The following is a 26,624-nucleotide window of genomic DNA, read 5'->3' as shown; positions in this document are numbered from 1 at the left end:
TGTGCTCGTGACACGTGGGGACACAGCTGGGATACTCGTGTGTTCTGCTCCTAACTCGTGGGGACAACGCTGCTGAGCCCGGCATGGCACGCGGCGACTGAGATCCAGCACACTCGTGACACGTGGGGATGCAGCTGAGATCCCCCTCCGCTCGTGACGAGCGGGGACTGCCACATTCACAACACAGAGAGAGGCTGACACCCACTCCCCATAGCTGCGACGCGTGGGGAGCGCAGCTGAGCCCCCCCACCCCCAAAATCATGACACGAGGGGACACGGCTGCTGAGACCCTGTGATGGTGACACGTGGGGACCAGGCTGAGACCCCCCACGCTTGTGACATGGGGCAGGAGGCAGCTGCCACGTGTCCCCGTGTGCCAGGCAGGCTGGGGACAGTGTGGGCAGCCTGCAGGGACATGGGGCCACTGGCCCCCAGCCCGGAGCACAGCCGGTGCCAGGCCTGCCTGCTATGTAGGGCAGGAAGAAAGGAAGGGCCCTGTGCCCTCACCGCATCCCAAAAACACAGCACGGGGTGGGGGGAGGGGGAAGAATGCTCCCTCACAGAGACAGCGCGAGGCAGACGAGGGCCTTGTGCACATTTATTTCTTATAGACAGATATATTATTCTTTTTCTTTCTTTCTTTTTTTTTTTTTTTTTTTTGTAAAAGAGCTAGAAATTGATAGAAAAAAAACCAAAACAAAACACTTTTTGGGGAGAAGGGTGGAGGGGGGGGTGGAGTGCAGCCGGCTCCTGGCCAGCGGGCACGGGAGGATGTGGTACCCCCTTCCCAGCAAGGGGCCCCCCCAGCACCTCCTCACCCCCCCGTGTCCGTGCTGCTGTCCCCCATCCCGATGGGGCTGGATAAGGCCACGGCCTGGGGCCGAGCGTGCAGCCCCTCCATGGGGCTCAACCCTCCTCATCCTCACCCCCCAGCTCGCAAAGGGCTCGGGGTGCTGCTGCGGGAGGATCGGGGTCCCCCCTTGATGCCGTGCCCCCCCCAGGAGGGGCCGGGTGCTGTAGGAAGGCCATGGGGGCCGGGTGTGGGGTGCCAGCCTAGGACTTGCCCTCGGTGGGGTGGTATTCTGTCTCGCCAGCTGAGACCTGGGAGATGCGGCGGGTGGAACGCCAGAGGCGCCGGTGGAACTGACCCGGGCGCACCTAGGAGAGGGGAAGGTCAGCAAGTGCCCCCACGTCCCACCTCCACCCCATTTTTATCCCCATTTTCATTCCCTTCCACATCTCCATCCCTATCGTCTTCCACAGCTCCCAGCCCATCTTCATCCCCCCTTCCATATCCCCAACGCCATTCCCATCTTCACCTCCAACCCCAAATTCATCCTCAGCCCTCCTTCATCCCGTTCTAAGACCCCATCCCGCTCCTTCCCCCATTCTCTGCATCCATTTCCTGATTCGCATCCCCATCTCTATCCCCAATCCCTTCCTCTTCCCACCTACAACTCTCTTCTCTCACTTCCATCCAATCCCCATACCCTCCCTTCCTTTGGGTAGATCCTCATCCCAATCCCCATCCCATCCATGTCACCCCTGACTGTTCCACCCAACCCAATCCATCCTGAACCAACCTAACCCTGTTATGCCCCACATCCCATCCCAACCATTCCGTCCCACCCCAACCCAACCCAATCCATTCTGGCCCAACCCAACAGTCCCCATCCTCACCCAATCCACCCATTCTGTCCCACTCCACCCCAAACCAACCCAACCTATCCATTCTGTCCCACCTCATCCCAACCCAACCCATCCATTCTACCTCCATCCCATCTCAACTCACCTTATTCCCTCCCAGTCCAATCATACCCTACCCCAGCCCCATCCCTCTCCACTCTGGGTGTGAGGAGGACCAGCACAGCTCCCCAGCCCAGCTGAGCATAGGGAATATCACCTCAGTGACCCGCTCCATCTGCTGCCCTGACCCCCACAGCAGTGCTCACCTCTGCGGGTTGCCCAGCACCCACCACGATCAACTTGCCATCCTCCAGCCCCACCAGGATGTGGCTCTTCTCCTTGGTCACAGACACGCTGTGAACAGGCACCCGCATGGGCAGGGGCTGCATTGCTGCCTGGAGGCTGTGAGGGAGAGAAGATGACCTCAAGGGGGTGCCAGCGGGACGGGCACGATGCCATCAGATGTCACACTGAGTGACACAGTTGGTGGTGATGGGGTGATACTTGGATTTGCTGATCTTAAAAGAGTTTTTTTCTGACCTCACTGTATCCCTCACCTCTGGAGGTCGCGGATCTCCAGCCCACACTGCATGGTCCCCAGCACCACGAACTCCTCTGTCACACACATGGCTGTCACCTCCTGGTCCAGTGGGACGGAGGCGAGGTGCTTCCCATTCACCGAGTAGAGGTGCAGCGTGAATTTATCCTTCAAGAGAAAGCAAAACGAGGGATAACAGAGAGGAGGGAGCGGGGGACGTGGGGACGTCAGCCCTGCTGTGCCACCTCACCTTCAGGGTGCTGTGCCACCTCACCTTCAGGGAAGCACGCTCCCCCACGGCGGTCTGGGTGACGATCTGCCCCTCTGGCCCCACAGCCAGGTGGGTGATGGCAGCGGGCAGCGAGCTCTCGCCAGGAGGCCGCAGGGACTTCATGAAGAGCCCCCTCTGGATGGTGTGGATGATGATGGTGCCGTCCTAAGGAGGAAGGGGACCTGGGGTTGGTGCCGCTCGGTGGCTGTGGCACTCAGAGATGAGCCACACCACTCGCCCTGGCTGACCTGGGAGCCTGAGACGGCCATGTCGAGCTCGGTGCTGATGGCCACGCACGTCACCTCGTCATCGTGACCGTACAGGACCTGGATGGGTTTGGGGGCCAAGCCGCTGGAAAAGCCGCCCTGGTGGAGGGCACACAGGGACCTCAAGGACCTTGCTGTGTCACCGTACGCTCCCAGCAGTGACTGTCTTCATGCTAAGAGCTGGCACAAGGTGCGTCCCCCTACCTGCTGCAGGACCTGCCACACCATGCAGGTGGTGTCCCGGGACCCAGAAATGAGGTAGATGCCACACAGGTCAAGCGCCAGGCAGGTAACAACATCTATGACATGCAGGGGGAGACACGGTGCCTTAGCACCAGGTGGCACCAAGAGATGGACTCTGGGTTGGGGGGGGATGTCCCTGTGTAGTCCCAGGTCCCCCTGGCACCACGTGGAGGGGGACACTGTACCTATGTGCCGGGTAATGTGCCCGATGACCTTCCCCTTGCCCAGCGAGGTGACACGCAGACTGTTGTCCCAGTGTCCCCCACTGAAAAGCAGCTTCCCATCCGGGGACACGGCCAGCGTGCGGGAGCACAGGTCGGCACCGGGAGCAAAGGGACCCTGCAGGAAGCGCTGGGTCCTGGAGCGGAGGGACACGGGATGGTGACAGGGACACAGGACGGCACTGCCAGCACCCCATGACACTGTGTGCAACCCAAGGGATCCGGGGACAGAGGATATCCCTGCAGACTCACTTGGTGTTGGAGACGGTGGGGTCTTTGGTGAAGCTGAAGTAGTTGGAGATGTTCTTGTCGTAGGGCAGCCAGCTGTGGGTCCCCAGCAAGCCGTTGGCACTCACAGTGACCTGGGCAGAGGTGGTGGTGACAGCTGTGACACATCCCAGGCACACTCAACACTGCCATCCTCCAGTTCCCCTTTGCTCACCAGGACATCGGGGGATCCCTGAGTGATGAAGGAGTGCGCCTGGTTCTTGGGGACCACAGCTTGCACCAGAGACACGCCGTCACTGATGCCCTGCAGGGAACACAAAATCAGCCATCAGAATGGTCCCCTCCTCATCGGTGCCCCCCCTGCCACCCCGTATCCCTGCCCCCACCTCCACAAAGAAGGACTTGAGCTGGTCCAGGTTCTCGAAGACGTTGGGTGGGCGGGTGTCCAGGCGGGCCAACCTCCGGGCTGCGCTCTCAGCCGACATTCGGGCAGGATGGGGCTCCTGGGGGGGAGGGAGCCATGAAAACGGGGTAGCACCTCTTCAAACGAGGCTGGGGGGGGAGGGGTCTTTGTTGTTTTTTGGAAGGATTGAGTCACCTTGAGCAGCTGGCAGGGCGTCTGCCCGAAGTTGCTGATGATACCCTCCAAAGCTTTCCTCTGCGTCTCGTCAGCGATGGCATCCAGGTCCACAGCACCTAGGGATGGGGACGGGGGGGTGTCAGTGAGGCCACCACCCAGTGGGTGCCCCCCACCCTCTCCCCACAGCTCACCCTCGTATGTGCAGTAGTAGAAGACATTGAGGGCTTCCACAGCGGCCGGGCCTCGCTGCTTGTACCCAAAAATGAGGTCGATCCACTCGTGGAGGTGGGCTGAGACATACTCTGATTCCTGAGTGGGCACAGCGTGTCAGGGGAGCTGGGAAATGCCCGTTTCCCCCCCCCCCTCCCAAGAACGACCCCGCTCAGCTTCTCACCAGGGCTTTGCGGTGTTGGTAGATGAAATCCTCCCGGGAACGCGCCCACCGTGGCAGCACCACGTGGCTCACCTTCTCGTTGGACATCTGCAGGCAGCCCAGATCGAATCCTGTGGGCAGCGTGCACACAGAGGTCAGGGGTACAGCCACGCCGTTCCCATCCCCGTCCCCATCCCTCCATTACCATTCTGGTTCTCCAAGAATTCGGGGAAGTAGAAGAACTCAGGGATGAGCTCCTTGACGTCCACGGGGTTCTCCATGCGGGCTTGCCACGCTGCTGGCACCGAGTGGAACTGCCGGTCCGAGCAGTCGAACCTGGTGGCATGGGGAATCTGTGGGACCCCGGAGGTGGCAGAGGGTCCATCCCAAGCCCCAGATCCCACTGTTGGGTGCTCACCGGCCGCTCTGCAGCTGGATGTGCAGCGTGGTGAAGGGCTCGGTGCGGATCAGGTAGTGCATGACGCCCGCTGCATTAGAGTAGTGCGTGCCGTAGTGAAACTTGTCCACGGTGCCCGTGGGGTCCTCAAAGCTTTCATACCTGCAGGGGCAAAGCAAGGGGGTCAGGGCAGGAGCTCTGATCCCCTGGTCTTTTTTTATTTTGGCACCACTCACTTCTCCTTCACATCCCGTGCATGTCTCTCATTGGCAACCCCGATGGGCTTGGAAAGGTCCCGAAATACAGATGGGTTGGTGAGGTCGAGCTTCTCTGAGACATAGTCCTGCAGGATCCAAGGGAACTGGGTGGGGAAGGAAGTGAGCAGGACTTGGGGGGCTCCCAAAGCCATCGTTCAGCTCAGGGAGGGGACACAGGGTGCTCACCACGGGGTATTGTGAGAGGTCATTGTAGGTGCGTCCCGCAATCGTATTCAGCTGCATGAGGTACTCAAAGTTGGAGATCTCCCGCAAAACCCATTTCTGGAGCAAAGAGATGATGGCTGAGATGGACTTAGGGGCAGAAAACGGAGCAAACCCCGTAGCCGTCCCCACTAGGGGCAACCCTTTGTTCCCTCTCAGGAGGACACAGATACCTGGGTGAGGCCTGAGGCTTTCAGCAGCTCCTGGGGCGACCGGCTGCCAAAGTAGATCTGGTTGGGGGGCCTCAAGCCCAGGATGCAGGAGTAGACCTTGTTCCTCACCTGCAGGGAGGGAGGCGGGAGCTCTGGTGAGCTCAAAGTCCCCACATGGACTTCAAAATGGTACTGGGACACCGAGGAGGCTCCCGACTGGAGATGGGGGGGGGACCTGGGGTGCTGTCACCTTCTTTTTGAAGTTGAGGAAGTAGTTGGCCTGGTCGATGAAGAAGAGCTCAAGCGCAGAGCGGCGCAGGTTGTAGCGGCGCAGGTGGACCTCGCGCAGGTGGGACAAGGGACGCTTGAAGTCATAGCCAATCCCTGCAGGGACAGCACACAACACCACAGGCTTCACTGACCACACAGCACGGAGGCAGGCGGGGGATGAGGCAGGAACTGGAGACAGCACCACCCCAGGGAGCAGCCTGGAGCTCACCCACACCAAGGAGAGCACCCCAAAAGGGACAGCAACCATGGAGAAGGACTTTTAGGGGGACAGGGTATGGATGCAGACATCTTCATCCCACTTGTGCTGCAAGGACCCACTCCAACCCTCCTAATACCAGGCAGAGATTTAGGCTCAGTGCCCCCTTCCCATGCTCTCCAAGGCACATATCATTACCTCCCTCTGTCTCCTCCTTTTCACTACTGCCATCGTAGAAGTAGACATGCTGGGTCGTCACCTCCAGGCGGCCAGGGACAACGGCCACTGTTGTGATGAGCTCACAGTCCTCTGAGACCACCAGCTTCTCCCGCTGGTTCTGCTCCTTGGGCTCAGCCCTGGGTGATACGGGGCGGTGAGAACACTCCCAGCTTGGAGGATCAAGTGTCATGGAAGGGGATGGGGATAACTCACTGGATGTCCAGGACGGGGAGATCCTCCTCGGCCAGCTGGTCGTCCTCCAACTCACTCACCTTGGCCTCCTTGGCCATGGCAAGTGGGAGGGACTCGGCAGGGTTATGGAGGTTATCAGCTCCTGAAATGAGGAGAGGTCAGTAAGCACCCCAATGGCAGGGGGAACGAGGGGTGGAGGAGCATCCAGGTGCCTCACCCAGGTTGTCCCGGAGAGCACTGGCCTCTAAGTGCTGGTCAAAATTCAGGTTGGGTACCAGCTTCAGCCGCATCCTGGAGTAGGTCTCGGCACTTGACAGCTTCCAGCGGACCTCCGGTGGGTTCCTGAGGGCAGGAGGGGGTGAGGCAGCCCAGACCCCAAATCTGTGACCCCCTGGAGTCAAGGTGGGGACAGCAGGTGCTCACCTGTCAGCCCATGCGGAGCGAGGTGAAGTGAGGAGGCGGCACAGGGAGCGCCACTGCTTCAGCACCGTGCTGTGGTGGTTGTTGGCCTGCTTGAGCACGTTGGCATGCCGGGCATTTTCAGCCTTGGTGCGTTTTGCTACCGGTTCCAGCACCAGCTCCTGCCAAGGGAGAGGGAGGGTGATGTGAAGATGGGCCTTGGGGACGCCCCTGGGGCGAGGAGCACATCCCTGGGATGACATCTCAGAGTTGATGCCCCCAGTTATCATTGCAATAGTATCTCTGGGGTGAGGAGGACGTCTCCAGGATAACATCCCTGGGATGAGGAGCACGTTCCCAGGATCACATCCCCATGGTGAGAGACATCATCCTGGAGCGATCCACAGATGATGTCCCCGGTGTGAGGAGTGTGCTCCTACAGTAAGGGATACCATCATGCAGCTGTGCCCCAGAAGCGTGGAGTACATTACTGGGATGATAGCCCTGGGATGAGGAACACATCTCCAAGATCATGTCCCCACGGTGAAGAGCATGGTGCTGGGGTGGGGAGCATGTCTTTCAGATGATGTCCCCGGGATACGGAGCACATCCCTGTGATGACATCCCAGGGGTGAAGAGCATATCACTGGGACAGTATCTCTGAGGAGACAAGGAGGTCCTCAGGATAACATCCCTGGGATGAGGAGCTTGTCTCCATAATCAGATCTGCAAGGTGAGGAGCACATCCCTGGGGTGAGGAGTACGCCCACACGGTAAGGAGCACATCCCTAGGATGACATCCTGGCACATCTCCAGGATTACATTCCCAAAGTGGCGAGCATGACCCTGGGGCGAGGGAAAGGAGCACGTCCCCAGTATGACATCCTTGGATTTAGGATCACGGCCGTGGGACAAGGAGCCCATCCCCATGGTGGTGTTCCTGGGGCCAGGAGGAGGCAGCACCTGGAACATTTTCCGGCTGTCCGCCTTGTCCCGCTCCCGTCGCAGGGAGCTGCTCATCATGGCATCGTAGCACGCGTTCCAGAAGTTGGACATGTGGTCGTGGCTCCTGGCAAACGTGTCCATCTCAAACTGGGCCATGGTGGGCTGCACCTAAAAGGGCAAAAAAAGGGGAAAAAAAGAGAGATGTTTGTAAGGGTGCACTAGCACCAGCTATTGTTCACCCAGCTACGAACATCACTTTTTTGGAGGTCAACCCCAAACTGAACTGTGTCATCCCAGCCCAGTGGCAATGATGGGACCCAGCTCCAACACATTACCCCATTTTAAGCTTTAGAAGGGTTTCCCAACACCCCAGCACCACCGCCCCATACACGTGGCACCCACGTGCTTCTCGATGAAGCTCCTCCACTCGGGGGTGGTGCAGAACTGCTGGAAGTCCTCATAGAACGTGGGGCTGCCGTTGGTGGGAGGCAAGGAGGGCAGGAACTGCTGCAACTGCAGAGTCTCGTAGCACCGGTCCATGAGCGTGCGCACGATGGGCACCAGCCAGGAGAAGGTTTCTGATTTGGCATCCAGAGAACGTCGCAGTGGGGTCTCCAGCTTGCCCAGCAGGTAGCAAGCTTCGTCTCTTTTGGGGGCCGTGGCAGTCTGCAGCAAACTGTGCAGCTTCACGTAGGCCAGTGAGTGCAGCTTGGGGTAGGGGGGGGACACGCAGGAGATGGGACGTTAGATGGAGACATCCAAAAAGTGCTGAATTCTGCTTTGGAGCCCAGGGAAGGGGTGACCTACCTGGGGGTCCTGCAGCAGGACGTAGCCCACCAGGATGCGTAGCCCCGTCTGGGCCATCTCCTTGAGGTCAGAGGTGCCATTGGCCAGGTGGTACCAGACGCCCAGCTTGTCCAGCAGGCTGCTCACCCCCTCATAGATCTGGGGGAGGGGGAAAGGGGGGTGCACAGTGAGACCCCACAGAGCCAGAAGGTCTGTCCCCAGCTCCCAGTCATCGTTGACTTTGCTCAATGTGGGTTTGCATTACGGGTAAGGGATGGGATGAGGGGTTGGGGTTAGGGCAAGGGGATTAGGTTAGAGCATGTTTGACATCAGGATAACAGGTCGGGGTTTAGGGTGTGGGACTATGGTAATGGTGTAGAGCTAACATTAAGTGTTAGGATTGGGGTCAGGGTTGAGGTTTATTACAGAGATGTAGGTTTAGGGTTCGGGATTAAGATTTAGGAGGTCTAATTACATCTCCAGGTTATGAGTTAGGGTTAGGGTTTAGAATACAGGGTTAGGATTATGGGTTTGATTTATAGGTTTTAAATAAGGGACAGGGTATAGGATTAAATTATAGGATTAGGGTTAGCGTTTGGGTAGCTGTGTAGGGTTAAGGGTTAGGATGAGGGTCTAGGGCAAGGCTATAGGATTGGGATTCACAGCAAGAGTGTAGTGTTAGGGTAAAGGTTTAGGATCAGGTTCAGAGATGAGATTCATAGGTTATGGGCTAGGGATAGGTTTCAGAATTAGAGCATGGGCTAGTTTCTAGGGTTAGGTATTTAAGCTACGGTTTAGGGGCAGGGTTTAGGGTTAATGGTTAGCACACTAAGGTTAGGTTTACAGCAGGGTGTTCTGTTGGACACAGGGTTAAGACCTATGGTTAGAGTGGGGTTTATTGCAAGAGTGTAGGGCTGGGGCTAAGGCTTAGGGTTAGTTTTAGAGGTTGGGGTTAGATTTACAGGTTATGGATTAGGTTTTAGTGTTAGGGCACGGGTTAGTTTCTAGGGTTAGGCTTATGGCTTACAAGCTGGGGGCTGGGTTTAGGGTCGGGGCTGACCCCAAGGGTTAGAGGTTAGCACAAAGGTTTAGGGCTCAGCTTAGGAACTGCCTGCAGCCACGCACCTTCTCACTCCACAGGGCCTGGTTGTTGAGTCCCTCGGAGAACAAGAAGTCCTGGAGCAGCCGCAGCAGCTTGAGTGCATTGTGGGTGAGGCCAGGCAGCACGGCTGGCCCCGACTCCTTCAGGTCCGTCAGTGCTGACTCCAGCATCATCTCCAGCAAGCTGTGGGACAGCAGGTGGCTCTGCACAGTGACCACCACCCCAGGAAACCCCACAGTGCACCCACAGAGCCCATGTTCCCCCTGCAAACCTGCGCTTGATCTCATCGGGGGACCTCACCAGCTCACACGCCGTGCCCAGCTTAGTGAGGACAGAGAAGACCTGGCCACGCTCCCTCCACGCAGCATCATCCCAGCCCTCCACCCCACGCCACGTCACCGAGAAGATGATGTTGGTCAGGAGGTTGCAAAGCTCCTCCTCGGGCGTTTGCTGCCAGTGGAGAGGGAAAAGCATTAAGAGATTCTCAACAGCATCAACTTTCTGGGCAGAGCTGTGATTTGGAGCTCACCTGGGGGTTGCTGGTGTTGGAGATGTTGTCACTGGGCAGGGCGTCCTGGTAGCTGCTCTCATCCAGCACGTTGGAGAGGCTGGAGCTCTTGCGGTTTCGCATCCCTGGGAAGGGTTTGAAGCTCTCCAGGGGTGAAGGGGTTCCGGGGCCACTGGCAGGTGTCTGTGCACCACTCTCAGCTGTGGCAATGGAGCTGGTGCTGGCCAGGTCGAGCCCCAGGTCGAAGGGTGAGGTGGAAAAAGGTGAAAGCGGGTGGTAGACACCATCCAAAGGGACATCCCCGGGGTTGGAGGAAGAGCGGCTCGCCCGGTCAGAGGAATCGAAGGACTTGAAGTTGTAGCAGTGGAAAGATTTGGTGCGGCCACTGGGCGAGATGGAGTGGTCGGAGAAGCCCTCGGAGAGCTCCTGGTCTGAAGCTTCGTAGCCCAGTGGCAGGAAGACATCCACCTCCTGCAGTTCGGCCGGCAGCGGGCTCATGCTGCCCACATTCTCCTTGCCCACCTCAGTCTCCTTGCTGGAATGGTCTGCGAAGCGGAGGAGCTCAAGGCAGCCCCCACTGCCCGAGTGGCTGAGGCTGTGCTGGCGGGACTCGTAGGACTCCTTGACGTAGAGCTTGGTGAGTGTGTCCTGCCAGCCCGCCAGCCTGGCCAGCTGCCTCACCATGTCCTGCTGAGCGTAGATCAAGTGGAAGAGCTGCAGAAGGAGAGGGGGAGGGATCCAATGGAGTTCACCTCAGCTCCTGTTGGGGTGGAGCCTCTGAGGGGCAGGGGGTGGATGGACAGTGATGGCTTCGCTCACCTTGCGGCAGATATCGAGCCGGACGGTCAGGTCAGCCCGGTGGGACAGGTAAACCACAGCCACCAGGTCCTTGTAGTTAGGGGGATCTGTGGGCAAAGGAGAGAGGACTTCTTGTCTCTGAAAGTCACTAAAGGGCCCTAGGCTTACCCTCCACCAGCAGAGCCCCAGGGGAAGCCAAGAGCATGGCCCTTGTGGTATGACTGAAGATGGGACAGGATGGATTTGGGCAGGACACACAGTACCTGCACCAAGGACCTGCTCCGAGAGGCAGCGGAAGAGCAACATGGAGCTGGGGATGTCACTGAGGCAGGCAATGAGCCCCTGGTACCCGATGTCCTTCAACTTCAGGCGACTCTTGCAACGCTCGGGGACCTTCTCGTACTTGAGCATCTTGTAGAGCACCTGGTAAGGGGGAGAGGAGTGGTGATGCTGGTGTAGGGACACCCCCAGACTCAAGGGTCAACACCAGGGACATGTCTCACCTTGAAGACTCTTTCCCGTACTTCATCCGAGAACTTCTTCTGTACCAGCAGTGAGAAGAGGACTTCCACGTGGCCTGGCTCAAAGAGGAAGGCAAAAAGCTGCTCCTGGGAGGGTGAGCCCTTCAGCAGGCTGTGCATCACCTCCAGTGCTCCACAGACCTGCAAGCAACGGGGACAGGGCTGCACACTGTCCTCCATGCACCCCCATCCTCTTTTCCCCACTTGTCTCTTGACCACTGCCAAGAGCAGGGCCAGCCCTAGCCATCTGGGGACAAAGTTTAGGGTGGTTTGGTGGGACCTGGATGGCCAGAAGTCATACCTGCTGCTCGTCCTGTGCTGCAGCCATGTAGTTCAGTAAGCTCTGCATCTCCTCCCCGGAGAAGCTCCTGCAGAAGAAATCCTTCACCAGGCTGAAGAGGGATGTCTGCACCGTCTTGATGTCATCAGTCGCTGTGGACTTCTCCCTGGAGGAACTGAGGAAGAGATGCACGTGGAAGATGCTCCATCCCTGGAGACACTCAAGGTCAGGCTGGATGGGGCTCTGAGCATCCTGATGAAGCTGTAGATGTCCCTGTTCACTGCAGGGGAGTTGGATCAGATGGCCTTTAGGGATCCCTTACAACTCATATTCTGTGATATTCCCACTGGGGAGTACACAGCTACCCTCTTTCTCCTTCTCATTCATCATCAGCACAATCCCAAATCCCAGCATGAAGCCTGAGCTGTTCCTGGACAGTGAATATCCCTTCAGGCCAGCTATGCACACAAGGAAACATCCACCCCACGTACTGGGTCTCTGAAGGGACAGATCACAGGGAGCACAAGTGCCTATTCACAGTGTTCCCATGATATGCTTGCAGGGGGAATATTACTCCCAAATAAAAGTGTCTAACCCAACGTGCAGCTCCCAGAGACCAAATCCACCACGGTGCTGGTGTTTGAGGGCTGGATACCCCAGCTACAAGCAGCAGCTCACCCATAGTATGTCCGGATGGAGTCGAGGATGTACTGTACCCCATACTTCTTACGGATGCGTTGCTTGTAGTCCTTGACAACGTTGGCCAGGTACTGGATGTGCCCTGCATGTAGAGGCCATCAGTGGCCCTGGTGGCCACACCACCACCACCCCAGGGATCCCTGTAGGTGCACCTGCTCCCACCTAAGCGGACAGCAAAGTCACTGTTGCTCCAGATGCGGAAATCAAAGAGGAGATGCTGGTAAAGGAGATGCAGCAGCAACCCACTGCCCTCAGAAGCCACCTGCTCCATGAGGATCTGCGAGGCCATCAGTGTGCTCATGTCCAGCAGTGGGCTGGACACCTGCTCGGGGCGAGAGGGGAGATTTGTAGTTTGGGGAGCAACCCAGGATGGAGCCTGGAAGCTGTGGCTGCCCCCACCTTCTGCAGCAGAGCCCCGATGATGGCTGGCCCATGGCACTGCACCAGGCTCTCTTGGTTCACTGGATGGTTGCGGATGAAGTTCTTCACCAGCAGCAGGAAGGCAGCCACGCTGTTCCTTTCCAGCCTGCTCTCTGCAAGGCACAGGGCGGTGCTGGGAGCCACGAGCCCTGCTCCCTGCAGGCTGCTTCCCACCTCTGATCATCCCGGTGACCCTGTCGCCAACTTTTCTCTGTGTACTTGGCACCCCAATTCACCCATTTCCCTCCAGTTTAACAGGGTTAACCTCAGTTGCTCTGAGTTCCCTGAAAATTAGTAGGGAGAAATCTCATGTTTCCTATGGAGGGTAAGGCTTCTGCATGAAGCAAAGTCTATGATAAGACATCAGAGACTACAGACTACCTCAAAACTGGAGGTAAGCAAGCTCGAACCACCCTCGTCTTCCCAAAACTGCTCACTTACAACTAATTTGGTCATAACAACCTTAAAATACATCATCAGCAGCAAGGTTCCTCCTTAACCCCATAAATCTTGGTGTTCTGGGCAAGACTTCTCTTGTTTGTGGTAAATACCAGCCAGGTGTAGGCAGCACCTACTGGGCAGAGGGGTTACCTCCAGCCTGAGCAGGACTGCTCCTGCCCCACAGCCCCCCCCAAAGTCCTCACCTGAGGACCTGCCCAGTGGGATGAGCAAGCCCTGGGCGTTCCTGGAGGACGTCAGCTCTGGCCCTACCAGGTCATTGGTCTCCTGCTCATCCTCGGCTTCCTCCTTCTTGGTCACCACTTGTTCAAGCAGGGGCAGCAGGACGCCCATCCCACCCACGCAGTTGACCACATCCTGCCAAGGGGGAGGCAAGAGGCTTTGCTGGGTGCCCCCAGGTGCTGTGTGGTGATGGTGGTGAGGGGAAGGCACATCCACCCAGAGCCAGGCATCCCCAGGACCTACCCTGCCCAAAGCACAAGGCCCTGTGGCCAGCCAAGAGCAAAGCGTGCCTTGACCCATCTTACAGCACACACCTCCCTCCAACAGGTTGCTCAGAAATATGTGCTCCCCAGCAGTGACCACCCATGGAGCCCAGTCTGGACACTGAGGACCCACAAGGCACAGAGGTCCTTGGGGGAGGGGACATGAACAGACAGACCTTGGTAGACCCAATACCATGTATTCCCCCAGTTTCTCCACTAGGGAGCCACCATGGCCACACAAGACCTCATGAGTCCTGTCCTGAACCCAAGGATGTCCTAGACCGTGGGATCAGGATGGGCCACCTGGCACCCAACATACCTTGACATCCCAGTTGACCACCTTGTGCCCCGTCAGCCTTCCATCCAAGCCATGGCTGGGAGAGAGGTCCAGGCAGATGTTATTTCTGCAGGCCTAGAAGAGAGCATCACAGTCCGTGAAGACATTGGACACTTGTTGGGGAGAGGACAAGAAGGGAAATTAAAAGAGGGAAGACTTAGAAAAGATGTTAGAAGGAAATTCTTTACTCAGAGTGGCAAGGCACTGGAATGGGTTGCTCAGAGAAGCATACCTGGCAGTCCTCAGGGCTAGTATGGTTGGGAATTGGGGCAACCTGATCTGGTGGGTGGTGACTCCCCATGGCAGAGGTTGGAAGTGGATGGGCTTTAAGATCCCTTCCAACTCAATCCAGTCTGATTTTATGGTTCCATAATGCCATTAGTGTGTTACTAGAGAAACCTCAGTGGGAAAAGGTGGGAAGGGATGGACATGGGCTCAACATCCCCCATACAAAGGAAGGTCCTGGTGAGTTCAGGCACTGTGGGAACATCTTCATGGGTCTGTCCTCACCTGTGGGGTATAGTACAGCAGGAGCTTGCTGCTGAGCTCCACCAGGTCACCTTCCAGTGTGAACGGAGATGCAATGTTTGGACCTGAGTGAAGAAAGAGGGGTCACTGGGGAAGGGTCAGGGATGTGTTTGCTGCCAGCAGCCTCACTGATGTGCCCAGCCCCTACGCACCCAGGCAGAAGAGTGCCTTGACGTGGGTTTGCTGCAGCACCTCACAGAAGATGGCCACAGAGCCCAGGTGGCCCTCAAGGGAGGTAGGGGTGCCCCATTCAGTGTCCTGGCTGCCAGCCGCCGTGGTGGCCACCACTCCCTCAGTGGGGGGCTGCAGTGGGGTCCAGGCATGGGGGCCCAGGGTTGCAGGGAAGGACTGCGAGCGGCAGAGCACGGGGTGTGGGGGGAAGGTCAGCTCCAGCCCGTGGGATGGCGGTGGGTGGCTGCTGCTGGAGGCCGTTGTGGTGGTGCGGTGCCCTGCAGAGCCAATGCAGCAGGAGGTGAAGGACTGCATGGGAGAAGAAACAGAATCATTTCAGTTGAAAAAGGCCTCTAAAGTCATCAAATTCAAATGTGAACCTAGCACTGCCAAGGCTACCACTATACCATATCCCTCTGCCCCACATCTACAAGTGTTTTCAATGCTTCCAGGGATGCTGACAGAAGCTGTTTCCTTGAACAACCTGTTCCGATGCTACACAACCCTTTCTTCCTAACATCCAACCTACATCCCCCCTAGTATACCTTAAGGCCACTTCCTCTTGTTCTATAATTTAGATCATAAATAGATCATTAAGGCCAACCCCAGCCCACTCCTACCATGCCCAGTAAACCATGCCCCCAGGTGCCCAAGTCTCCATGGTTCTTAAACGCCTTCAGGGACAGTGACTCCACCACCTCCCTGGGCAGCCTGTTAAGGAGCGGTGTTCAGTTCCCAGCCCGTGTCACAGAGCAGGATGATCAGTGCTGGGGATGGCCCTGACCTCGTGGAGGGATGGGAAACGGAGCTGTGCTGTCTTCCGTAGGTGTCCATCCGTGTAGATGCTAACCACATTCTGGCCAAAGGGCCGGCGGCCAGCGACATGGACGATGTCAATGCAGTGCTGTGGGGACAAGAAAGGGATGTGAGGGGTGTCCTCCATCACGGGGATGGTGACAGGGACATCACTCACCCAGGCTGAGTCGTTGAAGGCCACCTCTGGCAGTGCCACTGTCATGTAGTCCTTCTTGGTGCAGACGGCCACCACCAGCATGCCGTCGGTGGTGAAGAAAGCCTCAAAGCCCGTCCCGCTGGCTGTGAAGAAGCTGAGGAGAGGACAGCACATCAGGGACGACAGCACCTTACCATCCTCACCCTCATCGCCCCATCCTCACCTGTAGAGCTGCCTCCTCTTCGGCCTCGCCGGTGGCCCAAACTCCTCCTCGCTGAGGCAGAGCCAAGCATGGAAAGCGAAGGCACCTCCGGGCCACTTCTGGACAGCAGGCACCATGATCCCCGCCATGCCAGGTGTCAGGTCAAAGTACTGCAGTGCCCGTGGGGGTCCCTCAGCCCGTGCCATGCCCGAGAGGACCCGCAGGACCGGCGCCGTGTAGGGGTGGGCACCCCGTCCCTGCTCGCGCCGCAGCAACCGCAGCAGCTGTCGCAGCTCACCGGGCCGGATGGAAAGCCTGCCCAGCACCCGCAGCAGCTCCAGCAGGTTTTCAGAGCAGGCAGGTGGGAGTGCTGGTTCTGAGGCCAGAGCAGCCAGCAGGCTGCCCACCATGCCCGCCTTGACACAGGTGAGGCGGCTGGGAAGCGAGGCCTTGCAGAGCTGCCGCAGCCGCTCCGAGAGGAAGAGCTGCAGCTCACGGCATGCCAGTGCTGGGAGCCAGGCCAGCAGCAGGAGCAGGGGCTGCTCGTTGCGGATGGGACGTGCTGGGAAGGAGCTGTGGTCACCTTCTACCGCCTGCCGGAATACAGAAGGTGGTTGGTGAGGTCTTCAGCACGTGGAGAGAGAGGTGGAGCCTCTCTCGGCCATCTTGGATGTGTGGTGGGGACCCCTGTGCACCAATCATTTTAGGGACCCCCATGCTTCAAGTGTGTTGGAGACCCTCATGCACCAAGCATCTCGGAGACTCCCCTTCAACCAGGCATCTTGGGGACCCCTGCACACCAAGCGTCTTGGGAGAGCCATGTACATGAAGACTTTTGAGAGACTTGAAACCCTCTGCAAAAGCAAGTCCCTTTGTGCACCAACATTTCTGAGGAACCCCCCGCACCAAGACTCCTGGAGACTTCTCATGCAACAAATGACAGACATCCCTGTGCCCCAAGCACCAGGAGAGAACCTCCTGCACTGAGCACCTCAGAGACCCCCACACACCCAGCAGTCCCATGGCAAAGAGCACAGCACTTAAATGGGCTCCAATCTCCCCAAAGCTGAGCATGATTCAAAGCTGAAGACGGTGTGACCACCTTGGGAGGGGGACCCAGTGGGGATTGGAGATGAGAAGAGAGGGCTGAGATCTGCTTGGCTGCTCCACCAAGGTGCCTGCACTGAGTACTTTGCTTGGAGTGAAGGAGAAGAGGGCTTAGGGGAAATGGGAGGGCTTCTGGATCAGCCAAGGAAGCATTTACCATGTTGAGGAGCTCCTGGAGCAGGCGCTGGGTGGGCTGGCCCTGGCTCCTCAGTACCTCATAGAGATGGGCATAGCCAATGCGCTCCTTAAACACCTCCTGCAAGCACGCATGTACACAAAGTCCTGCAGCAGCCCTAGGATGAGCTGCATCACCCCAAGGCATCTCCCTGGGGTGAAAAAACCCCAACCCCATCTGTGCTTGGGGACATCCTCCTCCCAGTTCCCACCTTTGCAGAGGGTGAGTTGCTCATGATGGCCGTGAGCACACTGATGGCTTGGACAGCAATGGCATCGGAGCTGCCATCAAAGACCTGTGGGAACACGTGGTGGATCAGCTGTGGGCATCACATCTAACCCTACCAGGCAGCTGAGCAGTGGGGCAGCTCCATAGAATACCTGCTGGAGCCCGTTGCTGGCTGGTGGCTGCACAGAGAGCTCATTGTAGGCTTCACCTATGTCCTGAGGGCTGTTGAGGTAGAGCTGGGGCGAGGAAGACACAGACCAACAGGGGATTGTAGGGGGAGAAAAAATAGGGTCATGCACCATTCCTGCCCCGCTCTGGGGTACAGGGATGGTGCTGGAGTGGCTCCATCCCAGCATTGCTTGGGGTGTTTACAGGCAGGGAGGCCAAGGATGGTGCAGATGAAGATGATGCAGTGTAAGCAAGAAAAGATGCACGAGTGATTTTGTTTTTTTACATGGGCAGATAGTGATGAGACAAGAGGGAATGGTTTTAAACTAAAAGAGAGGAAATTCAGGTCAGATGTTAGAGGGAAATTCTTTACACAGAGTGCTCAGAGCAGCTGTGACCCCTGGCCAGGCTGGTTGGGGCTCAGCCTATGGGAGGTACCCTTGCCCATCACAGGGGGTTGGAACTGGATGAGCTTTAAGGTTCAAACCATTCCAGGATTCTGTGCCATGACCCCATCCCAAACCCAATCCCGCTGCGTGCAGGCGTGCTGCAGCACCCTGCTACCTTGCTGTTCTGGAGGAGGCGGATGATGTGCTCGAAGCAGTTATTGCTCAGAAAGACGGCCTGCAGGACTGGTCGGTCATCACAGCTCAGCATGGCTGGGATGGCATCTACAACAGACAGAGCAGGGTACAGGGCTCAGCACCCACTTCGACCCCACTCCCTGCTGCTCCCTGAACCCCAACTCACCCAACATCTGCACCCGGAGTGCAATGAGCCCTCTGGCCGCCTCTGGTGCCACAGCAGTGGGGTCTGCGTTGAGCACTCTGAAGTACCCATCCAGCAGCACACGCAGGGGCACGGGGCCAGGGCTGCTGGCATGTAGGGCATGCACTGCTGCCACCACGCTGCTCAGTGTCAGTCCCAGCAGCCCAGAGCACGGCGGTGGCCCCGTGCTCGCCCGGCGCAGCACACCCAGCAGCACCTCCAGTGCTGCTGGAGTAATGGCTTGCAGTGCATTGGACTGTCAGGGACAAAGAGAAAACAAAAGAACACAATTCCCTTTTCATTTTTTTTTTGGCATAAAACCCCACATTTAAGCCAGGTCAAGAGATGGCTGCACAATGTGTTGCTACTTTCCTGCCTGCTTCTGGTATATGCAAATTACCTCCGAGCACATTTCAGAGCTATTAATCAAGCTCTGCTTTCTTGAGCACTTGGGTTGATTAAAACTTGCATGCACTCAGCACTGACTTTTCCAGCTGAGATGCTCTCAGCTGCAGCCCAGATCAGAACTGGCTGTTGCTTGTGAGCAAGCTCTGCTGGAGCAGTTTCAGTTTAGCTAACTGCTCATCTTCATTTTCGCTTTTTAAAAGATAAAACCATGAATTGTGGCTTACGATTTTAACTTTGATTCTACAAAGCTTTGGAGAATTAAGGTGTTTAATTGCAGCAAAGCATCTCGCTTGGAATAAATGAGGCTTTGCGGTTCAGTCTCAGCACGGTTTGGGGAGTGGAGGTTTGGCAGACCAGCACTGACCCCCATGTCCCCATTGTCCCTGTCCCACCTTGGACCCGGAGAGGATAGCTCCAAAGAGGTGGATGAGCCGGAGCTGGAGCTCATCAGGGAGATGCCCACCAGGCTGGAAGCACTCTGCAAATACAAAGAAGGCAGTAGAAAATAAAAGGCAAAAATTCCCCTTTCTACCCATCCCACAACCCCACCCTTGACCTTGCTGCCAATGGAGGGGGGAGGGAGAGCAAACCCCCAGCTATTTTCAGCTTTGTCTGCAGCATGGGGAGATTTCTGTTTTAAAATCTTGAGGTTTTGCTTCTAAAAATCGGGCTCAGCTGGGGAGTGGGGATTCACAGCCAGCACCACTAACAGCTTGCTGGGATTTTAGGTGCTTTCTGCAGCCCCCTAACCTGTAGGGGGTTTCTATTTCACAGCTCAGCGATGGGGTTTTCAGGGCTTCCCCAGCCGTCAAGCCCCTACTGTACACCATGGTGGCCAAAAATGGATTTACAACTCAGTGTTAATCACAGGATAATAACAGGACTTCAGCCATTAGGGATTGCTGCCCAAACTGGGACCACACAAAGCAGAGGGGCTGCAGGGAGCAGAGCTGGGTGTACCTTGGAAGAAGGTGTCGAACTCAGGGGGCAAAGCGGCGGGGGTAAACTTGTATTTGCTCTTCTCCTTCATGCTGACAACTTCTCTGGAAGGAGAGGAATAAGGAGCAAGGAGAAATGGGGTACAGGACGCAGGGATCCGTGCCCCATGGTGCTCACCCGCTCAGCTGCCGACGCCAGGTCTGGTAGGGGTCAAAGAGGCACTCGCAGAGGTGCAGGGCGTAGAGCATCACACTCTCCAGCTGTGCCCCATCCTCCTGGCCACAGCGCAGCTGCCAGGGGCACGTAGAGAAAGGTTAGTCAAAAATAACACCCCCCCAGGCCCTCCTATCCCAGCTCTGTCCCACTGGGATTTATCCCTGTGCCACAAAGGGCATCCTTATGCCCCAAAATCCCAATACAATCCCACTCCTTTCTTCCTCTCTACTACAATTTGGGGTCAGGTGGGTACCACAGACCCCAGAACAGCCCCTTCCTCATCCTCCCCCCCGTATCTCCCCTCCCAGCACCAGGGAGTGGGGTCATACTGATGGCAGCACTCACCTTGCTCGCGCAGATCCGCAGCAGTGCCAGCACCTCCGGGATGAAGCCAGGAGTTTTGTCGGTTTGGACATTTTCGAGGTTTCTGAAAGGTGTAAATGGCATGGGGAAGGGGTTGGGGGAGGGGAATACACACCTAGAAGGGGGGGATAACTGCCGACCAAGGCCACGTCCCGGGCTGACCCCATCCTCCCACGCCACGCAGCCGAACTCAAAGCCCAGCGCAGCCCCATTGTTCAGGACCTGGCTCCCCTCCAGTGCTAAATATAAAAAGCTTTGGTGGCTGGGAGGGGGGGGGAACAGAAGGACAGTGCCTTGGCTGGGGGGGCCTCCAGGGATGCTTTGGCTGCCAGGGAGGGAGAGAGCAGAGGCCGCCATCGGCACAGCCTTATCTATGGTGCACAGGCAGCGGCGCCAGGAGAGCAGTGGGCAGGAAGGGGCCTGGAGGCTGGGGGGGGGCCCCCCTGGGAAGGGGAACAGGAACAGGCAGGGAGGGGCTGCTTAATGGGAAGGAGTACAGGCAGAGGGATGCGATGCACTTGAGGGGCTACAATATGCCTGTAGGGACATGAGGAACTTAAGGGGACACGATGCATTATTTTTCAGGGAAGGGGAACAGATTGTCTCTGGGGGAGGGAGAGAACAATGCACTCTAGGAGACGTGATGCTCAGTGAGATTTTAGAGGTGTAGGATGGGCTTTTTGGGGGTCAGAATGAGTGGGACAATGTGACGTGCCGTGGGGGGACACAATGCATATGGTGGGGGGCACAGCACATATTGGGGGGAAACAATAGTGATGCACTCTGTGGGGAATATGATACAGCTTTGGGGGAATGACAGTGCAGTTTGGGAAGACACAATGCACACTGGGGTAGGCACAACGTGCTTTTGGGGGGAGCGATAAACTGATGCAATTTCTGGGCAGACATCATATGCTTTATGGGGGGGAACGTGATGCAGTTTTAGGGGGATGGCGGTGTGATTTGAGGGGCACACAGTGAACAATGTGGGACACAATGCCATGTTTGGGAAGATGACACAGTGCACTTTGGGGGACATGACACGATGCACTTTCAGAGTGGACTGTTGGGAGGGGAATAATACTTCTGTGGGGGGAGTGAAACACGTTGGGGGGAGGGGAGGGTTCTGCAGCTGGGTTCTGTCCATGGGGGGGGGGGGGGGTCCCACACCCACCTGCAGATGATGATGAAGAACTTGAGAAGCAGCAGTGCCTGCCCAAGGCGGGGGCCCTGCCCCACGCACTGTGCCAGCCGCTGGCTCAGCACCTGCAGCACTTCTCGTGGCAGCACTGGGATCTCTGACACCGCCTCCTCCGGCCTGAGGGGGGCGGGGGGAGGAAAGCAAATTAACAGAGAGGGGGGGAAACGACAGGATGGGACCTACCCCCACCCCCAGCCCTGTGCTAAAAACCTCCTGTCTGAGGCCGGATGGCTGCAAACCGCAGCGGATGAGCTGCAGCAAAACCCCAAAGCTGAGCTCTGACTGGCTGGGGGGAGGAGGGAATGAGTGGATTTTAATTTTTTTTTTTTGAGGGGGGGAGTGGGGTGACCCTCACCTGCGGGGCTCCAGCGAGGGCACGGCTATGACCTTCTCAAAGTTCATGACAAAGGCCTCCAGCCACTGCTGCAGGTACGTCAGGTCCTTCTGCAACGGGGAGGAAGCTCGAGTTGTTTATTTTTGGGGGGGGGAGGTGATGGTGGTAGGGGAGTCACCCTTGTAGTGCCCTCCTTAAAGTACAGTTGGGTGCTGGCCAATCACCTCTCACTGGGGAAAATCCATCCTCCAGCCAATCAGCACAGTTCCCCTGGGAACTGTTGGCCAATGGGTGCCTGGCAGGGATCCAGTGCCGTGAAGACTGACCAATTAGCATGCAGAACTGTCACAATCCCCCCCCCCCCCCCCCCAAGTTGCTGACCAACCAGCGCAGCAAGAGGCCACACACCCTTGGAGCAACCAGCCAATCAGCACTCAGAACAGTACTACCTGTGGATCTCCTGACCAATCAGCAGCTAGAGAAGCACAACCTGTAGAGCTGTCAACCAATCAGCACACAGAGCACCTAGTACCAGCCAATCAGCACACAGAGCACCTAGTACCAGCCAATCAGCACACAGAGCACCTGGCCCTATAGGATGGCACAGTGTGGGCCCCACTCCTCATGGGGTTGTGCAAGGGGTGATTCACCCAAAGCTGTACAGCCGTGGTTCCTGCACGTCCCCGTGCCCATGCAGCACCCCGGGGTCACCCGTGTCCCTCTGCACCCCACAGAATGCCCTTGGGTTTCCAGGTATCCCATGGCGCACCCTGGAATCACCTCGTCCCCGTGCACACCATGCAACACCTTAGGGTGACCTAAGTCTCCATGCACTCCATGGAGCAGCCTCGGGTGTCCGTGCACCTCTGCACCCCTTGCAGCGCCCTGGGGGTCACACCGTGCCCCCGTGGAAGTCATGGAGCATCTCTGGGTGCCCACGGACCACACAGAGCACCATGGGGGTCACTCAAGCCCCCATGTACCACCTTGGAGTGATGCATGACCCCATGGGGCACCCCATGGCGTCTACGAACCACAGTGAGCACAACTGAGTTACTCTGTGCACCCCGCAGAGCACCTTGGGGTCACCCACATCCCTGTGCACCCCCACAGAGCACCATGGCCGCGTGCAAAACCTTGGGGTGACCCACGCTTTTTGGGGTCACCCCTGTTGCTGTGCACCTCATGAAGAACCTCAGCGTCACCCCATCCCTCTGCACCCCATACAGCACCAGGGAGCATCCGTGTCCCTGTGCACCCACAACGCACCCTTAGGGTATCCACGCACCCCATGGAGCACCCTGGGGTGACCCCTGTCCCTGTGCACCCTACAAAGCACCCTCGGGCGTCTGCACACCCCTTACAGCGCACTCTGAGCTCATCCTGCTCCCGCGCACCCCACATCGCACCGAATCGTCCCCAACTTACAGGGACTGTCTCTCCACCCCCCACCTGTGGGTCCGCAGCCCTCCCCCAGCACCGGCCCCCCCCAAGCACCAGCACCCCACAAGCACCCCATCCCCCCCCCCCCCAACTCCAGCAGCAACTCACAAACCCACCACCACCCCATTCACTGGAGGGGAGCGCTCCTCCCCAGCGACCCCGGGGGGGTTGGGGCTCACACCCTGTTACCTGGGGGGAAGACGTGGTGAGGGGACACCCGCACAGCTCCATGGCCCCCGGCGCTGCCACCGCCGGAGCGAGGAATGGGAGCGGAAACGTGCGTGGGGACACGCGGCGGCAGCGGGACCAGGGGTGTGTGTGTGTGTGTGTGTGTGTGTGTGTGTGATGTTATTATTATTTTTTTCCTCCCCCCCCCTCCCCCCCCCCGCGTCCCCCCCTTTAGTTTGCTTCAAAAATACGAGAGCTTCAGGAAATGCCAAGTCACTCGTGGCCCCAACGACATTTCCTCCGGGGGAGGCTCACGCGGGGCCGCTGTCACCGCCGCTGTGCACGGGGCTGTGGCAGCATCCCGCCGTGCCACCACCGCCCCGTGGGAGGAGGAGGAGGGGGAGGGGGGGGGGGAGGGAAAGACACCAACCCCCATAGGTGCAGCGAGTCGGCCCGTTCTCAGCTTCCCACCTCGGTGACACCCTGCTGCCGTCCCCCGGTCCCGCTGTCACCGTCCCCTTACCGCGCACCCCTTGTCCCCGAGCCGGCGTCCCATGGCGCTCCGCTCGCCCCCGCGGTGCCCGCCCCGCTGGCAGAGCCTGTTGGGTGGCTTTGGGATCGAGGCGCGGCGCCGCCTGGGAACGGTGCTCTCAACGCCAGCACCTCCATGTCACCGTCCCCAAGGGGTGAGCTGTGTCCCCACAAACCCTTACGGCTCGGTCCCTATGGGGGTTGTTCGGGTCTGGCCCTCCTGCGGTGCCACTGGGGTTTGGTACCCTACAGAGACCCCATGCCTGCTGGGAGTTGGAGCCCATCCACTGCACATGTTCCCATACCAGTGCGCACACCCTGATGGCACAGCACATGTTCCCATACAAGTGTGCACAGCCCGACAGCATGGCACCTGTCCCCATAACAGTGCACACACGATCCCACAAGAGCACGCACACCCAGTGCCACGGCACACATCCCCATAAGAGTGCACAGCCCCCAGTGGCACATCACTCGCCCCCATAGAACAGTGCGCATCCCAAAGGCACAACACATGTCTCCATAAGAGCGTTCACACCCCAAAGGCACGGCTCAAGTCCTCATATAAGGTGTGCACACCCCAAATCTCCAAACGACCACGCGCAGCCCCACAGCATGGCACCTGTCCCCTTAAGAGCATTCATATCCCGATGGCAACGGCACTTGTCCCCATAAGAGCACACACATCCTCACGGCCCGGCTCATGCCCCCATACAAACGTGCATGCATCCCCCCAGCACAGCACCCGTCCCTGCACGACCCCCCAGCCTGAACTCCCAGCACATCCCAGTCTCAAACTGGTCCCCCCCCAACCAGGGATTGCCACCACTTCCCCCCCACGTTTCACCATTCCCAAATCCCTTTTTCTGCCGATACTCAAGGATTTCCTTGCAGTGCTGCTGTAGGGGGGTGGGGGAGGGAGAGAGAAACCCGAAGACCCCTGGAGCTCTGTGCAAGGACAATCCCGAACCTAACGAGCCCTGATCCTAATTACATCGGTGTGAGACCAAAAGGCATCACCACTCGTCCCTAAAAGCCACGCTGGGTGCCACCGCCTCCCAAAAGCCACCGTTTGGACCCCAAAAGAAGATGGGGGTGGGTAGGGGCAGCTGGAGGGATCCCCTGAGGTGGTGGCTGTTGGGGGGGGTGGACACCCCTTGTTTCCAAATCCGTGGGGATGTGTGCCATGTGGGGACGAACAAAGCTTTGGCAGCTTGAGTGGAATAAAACTGGATGTATTGGGGAGGGAAACGCAACGGAGTGGACCCCCAAAAAGGCGTAGGACCTCCTGCCCTCCCTCTCCCCCCAATTGCTTGACCCAACGGAGAGCAATGAGCCCAGGACGTGGCTCCAATGTCACTGCGGCCGCACCTGCTGCTGGGAGGGGGGGGGGAACGGACACAAGCAAGGGGGGGTGGGGGATCACAGAGCCTTGCCCAGGTGGGGGTAATGGAGTGTGGGGGATGAAAAAAGGGGGTGTGCTCCCCCCCTTGGATAGGGAGACCCAGACTGGGGATGGGGGAGTGTGGGGGATGAAAAAAGGGGGTGTGCTCCCCCCCTTGGATAGGGAGACCCAGACTGGGGATGGGGGAGTGTGGGGGATGAAAAAAGGGGGTGTGCTCCCCCCCTTGGATAGGGAGACCCAGACTGGGGATGGGGGGCACTGAAGCCTTGAATGGGGGGGTAGATGGGATAAAAGGGGTTTCGGGGGGAGGGGGGGGGAATTTGGGAAGGGAGGAGTGTCACTGAGTCCCTAATGTCGGAAGGATGTGGGGAGAGCACCTGAATTAAGAGGGGGTGGGGGTATGGGGTGGAGGGGAGGGTGGGGGTGTCTCAGAGCCTTCCAAGAACAGAGGGGTGAAGCGGGGGGTCAAATCGATGGGGTAAAGGTATGGGGAGGGGTCACAGAGCCTCCAAAATGGGGGGAGGAGGGAGGGTAGGAGTTGACAGCGGGGGTGGTTCTGGAGGACCCTCAGGTGCAGATGGGGGAATGCAGAGCCCCCAGATTAGGGATGAGGTGGGGGGTGGGTAGAGGGGGTGACTGAGAGCTGTAAATATGGGCGTGCAGGTCTAAGAGCTCTTTAACTGGGGAGGGTGGGCGGAATATGGAGGATCCAGAGCCCCGAAATTGGCAGAGATACGGCTGGGTAGGTGGCAAAAATAAGGGGCTAACACGGAGAAGGGGCTGTGAGGGGGAAGGGGGGGGTCCAGGACCCCCGAACTGCGGGGGGGGGGGGCGGGGGGAGGAGGAGGAGGAGCGGGGTGAGGTGGGGGTTCTCACCTTGGCGAAGTACAGCATCCAGAGCTCGTACAGCCGCTCCCGGGACGCCATGCCGGGCCGGGCCGAGCCGGGCCGGGCGGAGAGCTTAGGGCCCTGCAGCCCCCGAGGGGGGCATAGCTGGGGGGGAGGGGGACTACGGGGGGAAGGGGGGCCGGGTTAAGATTGGGTGTAGGAGGGGGCTTGGCGGTGCCCCGGCACGGCTCGGCACGGCTCGGCCCTCAGCTCCGCCCCACGGCCGGGCCCGCCCCCAGCTGGGTGTGTTGTTGGGGGGGGGGGGGCACCTCCACGCCCCCTCCCCCTCCCAGGAGTGCAGGTGGACCCCGCGGAGGCAGCGCTATTCGCCCCTCTTTTTCTTCCCCTCCAAATTCAA

General features: G+C 58.3%; 1 protein-coding gene across 1 annotated transcript; it reads right to left on the bottom strand.

Moving 5' to 3' along the window:
- Positions 1–772: 772 nt before the first annotated feature.
- NBEAL2 (neurobeachin like 2) lies at positions 773–26,337 on the bottom strand. Its single transcript, XM_065744911.1, is given in 57 exon segments — positions 773–1,158; positions 1,953–2,088; positions 2,244–2,392; positions 2,499–2,660; positions 2,744–2,860; positions 2,966–3,060; positions 3,190–3,362; positions 3,478–3,587; positions 3,668–3,757; positions 3,840–3,956; positions 4,052–4,149; positions 4,225–4,342; positions 4,428–4,537; positions 4,612–4,742; positions 4,825–4,965; positions 5,040–5,164; positions 5,247–5,342; positions 5,456–5,563; positions 5,685–5,818; positions 6,120–6,277; positions 6,354–6,474; positions 6,550–6,674; positions 6,756–6,913; positions 7,695–7,844; positions 8,079–8,384; positions 8,484–8,621; positions 9,588–9,747; positions 9,836–10,014; positions 10,094–10,380; positions 10,383–10,486; positions 10,692–10,786; positions 10,892–10,977; positions 11,134–11,293; positions 11,374–11,532; positions 11,693–11,846; positions 12,350–12,452; positions 12,533–12,692; positions 12,770–12,903; positions 13,435–13,606; positions 14,054–14,146; positions 14,582–14,664; positions 14,752–15,079; positions 15,555–15,674; positions 15,744–15,876; positions 15,946–16,517; positions 17,189–17,287; positions 17,418–17,501; positions 17,587–17,670; positions 18,167–18,273; positions 18,353–18,626; positions 19,171–19,256; positions 19,739–19,821; positions 19,895–20,007; positions 20,279–20,360; positions 21,471–21,614; positions 21,853–21,941; positions 26,255–26,337. Coding segments are annotated over 57 exon segments (8,049 nt in total). The 5' UTR covers positions 26,306–26,337; the 3' UTR covers positions 773–1,053.
- Positions 26,338–26,624: the final 287 nt, after the last annotated feature.

The sequence above is a fragment of the Cyrtonyx montezumae genome, unplaced genomic scaffold, assembly GCF_038088225.1.
Source record: "Cyrtonyx montezumae isolate F1298 unplaced genomic scaffold, pur_monq_1.0 scaffold_32, whole genome shotgun sequence".
NCBI classification, from domain to species: Eukaryota; Metazoa; Chordata; class Aves; order Galliformes; family Odontophoridae; genus Cyrtonyx; species Cyrtonyx montezumae.
The sequence above is the reverse complement of the archived record's forward strand: the minus strand, read 5'-3'. Positions and strand labels throughout refer to the sequence as shown.